Raw genomic sequence first — 12,189 nt, forward strand, 5'->3', positions numbered from 1 at the left:
ACATATATAAAAAGACAAGGTTTACTGGTCTGATAGAGGCTAGTAAGACTCCCAAGACTATGGCTCCTAGGGACCTTTCAGGTCTGGAAATGAATTTACTGTCGTGGCTTCCAGCCTAATGATAAGCATATAGGGTGAACATTTATACCAGGTGAGTATACTCCTTAGAGTGATCACTGTGGGAGAACAGAAGGGCAGTGTTTGCATAGGGAGATAGCTCAGGGGAGCAGGAATACATAGGAAAGAACAACACAGGGAAGAGCTAACTATAGGGAGGAAGTGGGAAGAGAGCTGTTACATTGTGGGGAATCGCTGTCAATGTTGTGAAACAAAATGTGTATGAACTGCTGCCGTACGGAAAATAAATCTGCTCCGTAAACGTTCATTCAAATCACAATAAAAATTAAGAAGGAAAAAAAAATAAAAGAAGTGCAGCCACAATCAAGGGGAGCTATCATTTCTAGTCACATGTTAAGTCTTTTGTTTATAAGACTGGTGCTTGCAGGGATCAGACTCCTGAGTCCCACGTCGGTGTTCTAGTCAAAACCAAGGTAGTGAAGGCAGGGAACTGGTTTACTTACTGCAGTAAGAAAATGACAGCAGAACTGTTAAGTGTATAGGCCCTGCACACTTGAACGTCTCAGGTTCAAATTCCAATTCTGCTGCTTACTAACTGTGTGACCTCAGATAAAGCACTTAACTTCTCTGAGCCTCAGTTCCCTCATTTGTAAGACACGAATAATGATACTTATCTTCAGGACTGCTGGGGAGAATTAATGAGCTAGTACACAGAAAGCACACAGTAAGTACTTAAATGTTTGATGTATAGTAATAGTGATGAATAAATAGCCCCATACCAAATATGGTGTGTACCATGGCCTAGTGGCTGCTCCATCTGGCAGGAATCCAGACTCTAGGAAGTAAAAGTGGAGCAAATGGTGACCTGGGAATGCTCCAGAGGCCTGGGTCCTGTGGAAGCAGTGCTGCCGTATGCACACAATGAGTCAGGATGCTGAGCAGATGAACCAGCTCCAGGGAGTGTGACACTTCACCAGCATTACGCAATGATCAGTGACACAGCGGTCACAGCCTGGAATCCCAAGCTTCCCTATGCTTTTCTTCCAAAGATTTCCCTGGAGTTAGGAATGCTGATAGCTCACTGCTCACTGGACAACAGGGAGCTGGGCTCACAGGGGAATGAAGGCTCACCAAGTCTAGGCTGGCTATTTCTGACCCCACCACAAGGAACAGCAAATATGGTAAAAGAATGAGCATGCGAGAGGAAAAATGCACTGGACAGGAGCCAGGAACCCTGAATTCTGGTTCCTGCATCACAGTAACTCAGTGTGCTTGGGCCTGGCCTGTCACTTCTCTCTCTAGGCATCTGTCTCCTCATATGGAGAATAACTGTGTGTGTGAGGGTTGGGGAGTGGGAAGTAGGGAGTGGATGAGAATTTCCTTATAGCAAAGGTTTGTAACCAGACCAGCAGCAGAAGCACCTGGAGAGTTTTATTTAAGTAGAGATGTGTGAGCTGCTTTCTAGACTTATGCAATCAAGCCTGGAATAAGGAATGTGAGAAACCTTCCAGGGAGTTGGGAAGGAGAGACATGGGGGTAGGGACCTAGGTGGGAAGAAGCCATGGACAGATGTTTTAGGAGCTCCTACAAGACTGACCTCTTCTGTTATGAGAACTCTCTTCTTTCCACTCACTCTCAGGAAAAAAAAAAAAAAGACCATAACTCTTGATTTTGGTTAAGTACTTCTACTGATGAAAATGGAACAAGCACCCACTGGCACCAGTCATGGCCCTTTCGAATGCTTAAAAATGTTTAAAGTCAATACTTTGATCCAACAGCAAAAGAGGTAACACATTCATCGAGAAGGGGTGCTGTCCCTTTCCTAGATTTTCCTTTGCCCTTTAAGCTAAAGGACTCATAAAGCAAGTTGACAAGAGGAGAGACTGTCCCATTCTTTCCCAGCTGACTTCCCTGGATGGTCCTGTAACCATGACAATGACACCAACAGCAGCACTGGTAGCCCCATTTACTGAGTCATTACTACGTGCTGGGCACAGGGCAGGCACCGCTTGTGCTTTATCACATGCAATCCTCACAATAACCTCAATGAGGAAAGGGGTGTTGTTGCCAGCCTCACGGATGAAGAACTAAGGTGTGAAGATACCAAGAAACAAAGTCTCACATACACAGCCTGTAAATGCAGAAGCCAGTACTTGAACCCAATTCGACTCCCTCCAAGGACCGAGCTCTTAATGCCTACGTTTTTATAAGAGAAAGGCTATTCAGAGCTTTATAATCCACTGGCGCTTCAGGGAGATGCAATCATGGTTCAAAACGCCAGGCAATACACCCAGGAGCTGCCAGCAATCCATTCTAAGGAGTTAATACTGTTGGATTTATGTGACATGCAGAAGCAAAGGCCCGCAACAACCACTTAAAGGGTGAAAAATTTCTAAAACAATCCTTCCCTGGGTTTATGGAAAGCCTCCAGCTTTAAAACATCCCCACCTACCCATCATCCTTTTCACCTGCTTCTTCCTTACTGCGCTTCAGATGGAATTTTGAGTCAAATATAAAAATGAAAGAAATAAGGATGATGACAAATCCTGGTTGGCATTAGAGTCACTCTGACTCACTCTGAATTGAAGCATTTCCACAATCTGCTTAAACTTGGTGCTCAAGCTCACTGTGCATGGGGGAGGAGCAGAAGGGAGCTTCCCTCACTCGTGGTCAAGCACAGGCCTAAAACCCCGACTGTACAGCTTTTCTCATTACCTACAGAAAGTCACCCCAGGATGAAGGCCACATGCTGAACTAGGACCACAGTGCCCTGAAATCATCCACTTTGGGGAGGGGCTAGCTCACGAGGTGTCCTTTGGCCACCACCAGAGAAAATCCTGACAATCCATCTCACAAAGATAGTATCAGATCATGTATGGGGAAAGGCTTTGATACTCAAACCGATACAAATTCTTTGATACTCAAACCGATGAAAGCCATGTGGAAAATGGTCCAAAATGTATTCTCAATACACATCTTTTTAAAAATGACTTAAGAATGGCCAAAACTCATTGCACTAAATAGTTAAGGAACTATGTATCTTATTGTGAGTACATTATATCTTCAATAATAAATGAAAAAAGGAACAAACAGAAATGGCCAAAAAAAATCCCATACCATATATTATTAGTAAAGACTAACTCTATAGAAAGGAGCCCTAGTAGCACAGTGCCTAAGGCATCTGACTGCTAACCAGAAAACCCACCAGCCGCTCCATGGAAGCAAGACTGGGCAATTTACTTCCGTAAAGATCTACTGCCTCAGAAACCCAATGGGGGTCACTGTGAATCAGAATCAACTCACTGGCAGTAAGTTTTTTTTTTTTTTTAAATTCTATAGAAGACTTGTGCTGTCAATTCCAGGAATGGTCTACCGTTCCCTTTTGCTCTAACAACACACCAAAGACATGGGTTGTCCTCAGGGTCCACAATGATGTCAAGCCCTGCTCCTGTCAGTCCCATGTCAGTCAGCCTGCAGCAGGTAGACGCCATGCTGTGAGCTGCATCAGACACTACATCTGAGGCCGCAACTGAGGCTGAGGTGCTTCCTGCTGCCCGTGGCTGTCCACTGCCCAGTTCTCAGTCAGCAGTGAGCTAGACGAGGAAGGTCAGACTTCCCTCTGCTTGATGACACAGCCTGGCCAATAGCAGATAAAACCCTCACAATAAGGGGTCTGACCTTCCCTGAATATTGCTGCAATCAAATGAGAAAAGATGGTTTCAACAGCAGCTCAAGACACAAGGCAATCAAATGTATGCTAATGCCAGCAGGCAAGAGAACCTAGGCAGGCCCGGGGACGGCTTGACCCCAGGGATTGCTCACCAGGCCTGCTGGGTGGCTAAGCCCTCAAGGCAGATAGATTTCTTTCCAGTATTTTCAAAGGTCTAATAAAAACTGGTAATGTGTCCATCACAAGGCTGCTTTTCAGGCTGGTGATAGAGAAAGCCTCTTTTCTGTTGGCTGTAGATTATATTAACTCAGGGTGGTTATCACTGGTCAATCAGTTATTTCAGAATGTTGATCAGAAGCTATGATTAGGTTGGTAACATTATAGGAATTTTGGATGATCTGTTGATGAAAAGGGGTTTTTGGTGATTAAAATAAACTAAAAACCACTGTATTAAGGCAGCATAATAAAATATACTCAAATCTCTCTCATACTCTCTTCAAGGATCCCTTCAGCAGTACTTTTTACATCTAGGGTCACAGATCCCTTTGAGAATTTGTTGGAAGCCACCAAACCTTTCCCCAGACAAAATGCATGTACAAAATCCCACCGGCCCTGCTGTAACGCATTCACAGGCGCCATGTGAAGAACATCTGCGCTGGAGGGCTAGCTCACCAGGAGCGCTGTACTGACTTCCATCACATCGCCCTGGTCCCTGTCTGCCAATATTCCCCACCTTTGGTAGTGGTCAGCTGTATACAGTGCTCTAAAGGCACAACTTCAGACTTCCATGACAGGTGTGGTATGCTCCAGTGACACAGGGACAAAAGGAAAGAGGAAAAATTCCTAAGTGACCAGATAAAGGGAGTCTCATTTCTCCACCTGCAACAGTACTTCGGAGGATGGGATCCCAATGCACTGTTTTCAACAGCAGTGCGAGTGAGCACACTGCTGTGCCGGAGAAAGCCGAGGAACCATTCCTGGCCAGGCTGCATCTACAGCTAGAGCCATCCCCACACACTGGAGAAGAAAACTCACAGCAAAATGCACTGCCGGGGTGGAGGTGAGAGTGGGGCAGTGTGCGGGGGCTTCCCCTTCTTTCTCTTACTCCCTTGTCTACCTTATGATTTGGAGTCTCCAGATTTAACTTGTAATAACTCTCAGTGCCTATAGCATCTGTCTTTAGCTTAGTTTCTACTTGAAAAATGAGAAATGATAGTTAGATAAATTTATATTTGCAGCTGGGGACCCAGTCACTGGAGTCAGGGAAGAAGTGCTTATGTACATCAGCCCAAACAGAAAAGCTCTGCTGATAATCAGCTGAGGATAACCCATGTGAAAAGCCAGCTGGTCAGTCAAAAATGCAGATTCCCATCAAAGCAATGTTAGCAGCTAGCAAGTTGGTCCCGACTTGTGGCAACCCTATGCACAACAGCATGAAAGGTTGTTGCTGCGGCATTCCCATGATTAGCTGATCCTTTTGGTTAGTAGCCAAATGCCTTAACCACTGAGCTACCAGAGTTCCTAAGTAATAGGTTATGTAAAATACCAGAACAGAGATGCTCTTTAAGGTGTATTTCAGTGCAAGTGGGAAACAAAATGCAAAAGGAAGGAAAGAAAAAGTGAGAGGAAATAAGCAGAGTTCTACAAGAGGCCAACGGTACATTAGCTGTGGCCCCTCAGGGAATCAGTCCTTCTAAGGGAGGTTTGCATCATGACACATAGTATGTTTCTATCCAAGTCACTGTACAAGCGTAATAAGGTGTTTTAATTGAAAGAAGGGGTTATCAAATCTGGGGTCCATGAATCCCCTGCAGTTGCATGGAAAACCATATGCAGATATGGGGAGGGCTGTAACTCTTATTAAATCAAAAGATGTATTACCCTCTCAAAAGGTTGTTAGGGAATGAATTGTGTTCCCAAAAATTTACATTGAGTTTAACCCCTGGTAACTGGGAATGAGATCTTGTTTAGAAAAAGGGTCTCTGAAGATGTTATCAGTTAAGTTTACAAGGGTTCACACGTGAGAAGAGTGGGTCCTAAGCTAATATGAGTGGTCTTATATAAAAGAGAAGAGACAGAGAGACAAAGACTGAGGGGAAACGGCCATGTGATAATGGGAGTTCTGCTGCAGCTACAAGCAGGGAATGCCTGGGCCGACCAGGAGCCAGGAGAGACAAGATCCTCTAGAGCCTTCGGAGAGAACACGGCCTTGTCCACACTCTGAATTTGGACTTTCTACCTCCAGAACTGTGAGAAAATAAATTTCTGTTCTTATAAGCCACCCAATTTGTGGTACCTTATTGCACTAAGAAACTAAGGAGCCCTGGTGGTGCAGTGGTTAGCACAGGACTGCTAATCGAAAGGTTGGTGGTTCAAACTCAGCAGGGGACCCACAGGATAAAGACAAGGCAATCTGCTCCTGTAAAGATCACAGCTTTGGAAATGGTATGAGCAGTTCTACTCTGCCCTATAGGTAATTATAAGTTGCAATCAAATCAATAGCAACGAGTTTTACAAAATTAGTACAGGGGGAAAAAAAAAACTAATACAAAGATTAAGAATGACCAGTCTCAGGCAACTAAGAATGGAAAAAATTAAACACATAAATACAAGTCGTAACCATCATGTATACGATGATTATTTATCTTCCTTTCTCACCAGCAGATCTTTCACTGGGTCTGTTTATATGAACATACTCAAATAAAACACAATTGTTTGGCATGAGCTGCCTAGAATTAATGGATATCTTACACAGCCTCAGGCACCCAGGCAAGTATGAAATAAGCTCAACAGGTAGAGGAAAACGGAACTCGTACAGTCCTCATGACCACAAGAGACAAGACGCCTGGCACCTATCAGAACAGTTCTCAAACTTTTAGTCTTAGGACTCCTTTATACTTTCACAAATTACTGAAGACTCTGAAAAGAAATGTTTGTTTATGTGGGTTCTATCAATCAATATCTACCATATTAGATACAGGGACAGACATGTATAGACAGAAGTATCTATATGTACATGTAAGTACAGATATGTGGGCAGGCACATATATTCATAGAAGACACAACTAAAGACACTTCTCAGACATAAGCAAACACTTTACAAGATTGGTTTTCTATGTTTGAAGGCTCAGGACTTTAATCTCATGGGACAACTCAGTTAACTGGCACAATAGAGTTCACAAAATTCATGTTCAGTATCCTAATGAAGTGAGTAGTGTGTAGGGTCTTAAAAGCCTGTGAACAGCTATCTAAGGAGCTAAGAAGTAAGAAGGAAACCAGAGTTTCAAAGAAGAAACTAGTCTACAAGGTTAATAGCCTCCATGAGCCATGGCCTCATCTAACCTGAGAAGACAGCTACTAGATGATGCCAGCTACCCTACCAACAATTCTGATCAGGGCCACAAAAGATGGACCCTGATACAAGGGGAGAAAAACACAGAGCAGAATTCAAATTCTTAAAAAGTCCAGACTCAGTGGATGAATTACGACCAGAAGACTCCCTGAGACTACTATTGCCTGAGGTACTCTAAACCTTGACCCCAAACTAACCCTGGAGATCACCTTTTAGTGAACTAACACTGTGGTACACAAAATAAAGGATATTATTTGTAAATATGGTACTCTACTGAAAAACCATCTATATGAGACCAAAAGGTCAAAATTTACTCTAAAGCAAAGATGAGGAGATAAAGGGGCAAGGAAACCAGAATACCAGAAACCAAACAAGCAGAAGAGATGCTGACACATTATCAAAAATGTAACTAATGTCACTGAACAATAGAAGCTGTCAAATGGGAACCTAATTTATTATGTAAAATTTCACCAAAAGCTCCTTGGTTTTCCGAGGCAGTATCTCTACGGAAGTAAATTGCCCAGTCTTCCTTCGGAGGAGTGGGTGGTGGGTTTGAACCTCCAGCCTTCTGGTTAGCAGTCAAATGCCTTAGGCAGTACACCACCAGAGCTCCTTCAAAAATATATGTAATGGGTTTATTTTGTTATTTTTAAATGAGTTTAAAAAAAAAAAAAAATCAAAACTATTAACTCATTCAAAAATAAACACATCACATGCTAACATAAGCTAGATTCTCATATCTGTCTCTTCATTCAATCTATTGTGAAAGGCTGCGGAGGTTGAAGAACATGAAGAAAACATAGCCTTACATAAATATAGGACTTTTCAGGTAATTGTAGATGATTTGATTCTACAGTAGAAGTTGACAGGTGACAGTTCTTATAGATTAGTGTAGTGGGGAATATGAAACTGTATCAATGACTTTTTCATAGTCTATTGCATTAAAATCCACTGGTCTGTCCCTGCACTTTGAATGAATCTTTTTGAGATTCTAGGGTTTTTTTTCCTAATTTTGAATGACTCTTTTACCCATGTATGATTATATAACATCATGCATTCAACATTTGGAAACTATTGTTTCATGGAGTTCTGCAGATCTTCCAAATACTGAAACATTTTATTACAAAATATTTAAAAAATCACACTTTAATATTAACCTTGCTCACATCAGAAACCTTTTAAGGACTGGGAAACTATAGAGCTCAGAGTGGTAGATACAAGCCTTCTCAAATTCTAATTTTCACTTGAAAGCTCAAATTTTTATCACTGGCAACAAATACTATCAGTCACTTTTCTTTAAGTGATAGGCTCACTTCCTTCATTTTCAAGAAAATGTCTGACAAACTCTCAACTCTGAGTAATCGCAGTTTGTCTGTCAGTCACTCTTACAAATAAAAATAGTATTCTATTTTAAAAAGTGGCTAGTTTACACTGCTACCCAAACAGGTGCACACTTGCTTTTCCCAGGACAACCATCACCCTTTAGTATTTATGCATACTTCCCATTTCATCACAGTATTAAAAGATACGTGCTCATGGTTGAAATTTAAAACCATAATAGTTTTTACTACTTCATCAAGGTCATTCTTAAGTGAAATGATCCCCTCTCCCCACTCCTGCAAGTATGCAGAAGCTGTGGTATAGTTTGGAGCCACTGCCTTGATCTGGCGCTAAGATACCAGCCATTCTATCCACCACTGCTTTTGTACCATGAGTACAAATGTCAACAGTGAACAGCACTAATAACCTATTATGAAAATAATTTTGACCCTGAAGACCCTCTCGAGAACTGCTGGCCTAATAAACACCCCTCCTGGTGACCCCTATTTCCAGCACAGGAAGCAGCTCAAGAGGAAGGCACTATTCCATAACCCCTACAACTAGTCAGTCTCCATTTGTTCCCATGCTTCTGAAGCTCACGTAAAAGCTAAGGTTCCTCAGAATACATCCTCTGAATTTTCCTCGGACACAAGGGGAAAACAAAGGAGGATCAGAAGCAGAGACTGTTAATTAAATTCCTAATGTATTTCTAAGCCAGTCCTATAGGTAATGAATTACACATGAGACAGAGAAGGTAATAGAGGCTGCAGACTCAAGGGCAGTAACAGCCAGTAAATCCTGGTAGCCAAACACAGTGGAACCAGAGCTAGACGGATCTGGGCAAGACTCAATTAGGCTGCCTCTCAGAAGATGCGGTGCAGCAGTGAATCTCAACGCCAGAGGACACAGGGAAGTCACAGCGTGTGACAGGAGAGAGAGACAAAGTTTAAGGGCAGTGGGCAGCTTCATCCTTGATGTTTCCTTTATACTTCCCTCAGGTTCAGTCAACAGGAATCCAGGGACAAACAAGAATAAACAAAATCCAAATGCCCTCTGAAAGCTACACCAAAAAGACAAACCCACTGCCATGGAGTCGAGTTCTGATTCACAGGGGCTGTAAGACAGAGTAGAACTGCTCCAAAGGCTTTCCAAGGTTGTAATCTTCACGGAAGCAGACTGCCACATCTTCCTCCTGTGGAGTCACTGGTAGGCTTGAACCGTCAACCTTTCTGTTAGCAGCCGAGCGCTGTAACCACTGCACCACCAGGAATCCTTCGGAAAGCTACACTCAATCCCAGGAAGAGTGAGTACAAACAGCAGGTCCCCTTATCAGGTAGCCTGGACTGGACCTAAACTAAAAATGAGATTCTTAAGCCCAAGTCGCTGTCCAAGGTCACACAGTGGGTCAGTGGAATAATAAGCCTAAGAACAGGAGGCAAAATGTCAGTCTACATCTGGTGAAATGCTTTCAAAGCCAGGAGGAGACATCACTGCCTATGGCCTTTACTTTCCAGTCACCTCTAGGATGAGCTAGATCTCAGAAGAGGCGAGCTGAGGTGCACAGCGCACGAGTCAGGAACCAGCGGAAGGCTGCGTGCCCCCTTCAGCTTTGCTGCGTTCCTCGTCTCTGTCCTGGAGTGGACAAGCAGTGCACACCCACACGCAGTTACACCTGCAGTCGGCCTGGCGCCAACCATATGTGTGGTTCCTGAAAGCTCTCTGCAGAGGAGACTTCAATCGTGGGCAACATGGCTACCCTGACTCTGGAAATGTCACATGCATAAACATTTCTCAAAGTATGGAGTGAAATCTGTATTTGCAGATTAGCTCAAAGGCATCCTGAGCCTACATTCAATTCCATGAAAGGTAAGAACACTAATCAAAACGACACATGTACCCTAATCTACCCTGTTCCCGTTCCAAATGGTTTGCAATATTCACTGGTGAGAACTGGGTGCTTTCTTAACAGTGTGTCATCACGAGAATGGTGTGAGTCCTATGTGTTCCTGCTTTCGTAGCCCGTATTCATTTTTGGTTTGGTAGAAGAGGCGCCATGCTGTCATCTGGTGGAGAAAATAAGAAATTGCCCAGTATGCCCCAGGCCCCAACAAAAGTATTCCTGCTCCACAGTTTCTCTTTACTACAGATGCTGGGGGGCAATTCTGACTCCATTTCGGGCTTCGTGTGCTGTGTGCTATCTGGCCCAGGCAAAGTGCTTTACTAGATCCTCCGCTAACTACCAATGTCTCATGGAGAAATCAATGTTATCCCCAGATTCCCTAAATACAAAAGAAAGGGTTTAGAGGCAGCCAGAGGATTAGAATGATAACCAAAAAAAAAAAAACACCCAAATCCATCGCCATCAAGCAGATTCTGCTGATAGGATGACAGAGCAGAACTGCCCCACATGGTTTCCAAGACTGTAAGTCCTCCCAGAAGCAGACTGCCACATCTTTCTCCTACGGAGCGGCTGGCAAGTTCTAGGCACCACCTTTTGGTTAGCAGCTGAGCACACTTAACCACTGTGCCACCAAGGCTCCTTCAGAATGATAAAAGGGGGATACAGGATACGGAAGGGGGGGCAGGGTCTGAAGAACCCACAGAAGGAGCACAGATAAACTTACCAAATGACAGCACTGCCCCTAGGGGTTTTTAAGTATCTTTGGCCAAATATCCCCCCCCCAAAAAAAAACCTTCAGAAATATGAAAGTTATAAAGATGAGACATTAAAGTTGTCTCATCTCAATATATTAATATGAGAAAAAGACCTTTCATTAACTTACAGAAATAATAAGCCCCCTTTTGTACACAACATACTTGAGTGGGGGTGGGGGTAGGGGTGGGGGAGTATCTCCAAACAACAGTTATTCCCAGAGAGTGAGTTTTAGTTTCTCATTCGGGTTTTGCTCTCTGTGGCGGCATGGTTGTTGAATCCTTGTCTGTTTTATAGTTCTGTAATCTTCCTTTACCCCATTTTAAAGCAGAAGACCCTCTGTGCTCCCTTGATCAGGGACCCTCCAGGCAGCCAGGCTAAAAGCAAAAGCTGTCTAAAGACAACCGTTCAAAGCTTAAACTCACTGAAAAGAATTTATCTCAGAGGGTATTTTAGAGGAGAAAGGGAACCTAGCATCTTCTTAGAAGGAAAAGAGGAGAAAACAATACAGTAATTCACAGGGTTATGGAAAAAAAGGTCAACACTTTCTGTTAGTGAGGCCTCTGAGCACTCTAGAAACCTGTGGGCTTCCGGAGGCTGACCTTTGACCACTGACTGACCAGGGCTGCCAGCCTCGGCAAGACCCTCATGCCCAAGGCTGCCCACAAACAAGACAGTTGCTGGACCTCAACAGATCACACGGGGCAGGCCAACAGGAATCTCGGTAGTAACTACACTGTGAACCCTGTTCTCTAGTAAGAACCCTGGGGCCCTATCTGACCCTGGCATGAAGTTTTGAAACCAGGTTTAACTTAAAGAAATAATGCGATACAACAAATTTCTAAAGTAAGATTTGTAATTCCTATATGTTTTCCAAAATCTTTAAAATGAACATATATTACTTTCATAATCAGAAAAAAGGTCAGTAACAAAACTTTATTAAAAACAATATAAAAATACCGTTTCTTTTCGTTTTTGGTAATGAATAATCTGCCTTAAAGAACATAAACATCAGCACCAAGTATATGACATTGTGGCTTCAGAACCAGCTTCAACATCTGAAAGAGCATGGCTCCTTGGACCCTTGTGGTTTGAAATTCCCATTTATGCCACGTA

General features: G+C 43.2%; 1 protein-coding gene across 1 annotated transcript in view; it reads right to left on the minus strand.

Moving 5' to 3' along the window:
* The window catches only part of GPR107 (G protein-coupled receptor 107), an 81,176-nt gene that overhangs the window by 27,637 nt on the left and 41,350 nt on the right, over positions 1 to 12,189 (minus strand). Inside the window, exon 12 of the mRNA XM_042781450.1 lies at positions 11,744 to 11,837. Within this exon, the coding sequence (XP_042637384.1) occupies positions 11,744 to 11,837 (94 nt within the window). The remainder of the gene's footprint in view (positions 1 to 11,743; positions 11,838 to 12,189) is intronic.

The sequence above is a fragment of the Orycteropus afer genome, unplaced genomic scaffold (assembly GCF_000298275.1).
Source record: "Orycteropus afer afer isolate SDZICR_OR568_19922 unplaced genomic scaffold, OryAfe1.0 scaffold00123, whole genome shotgun sequence".
Taxonomy (NCBI): Eukaryota; Metazoa; Chordata; class Mammalia; order Tubulidentata; family Orycteropodidae; genus Orycteropus; species Orycteropus afer.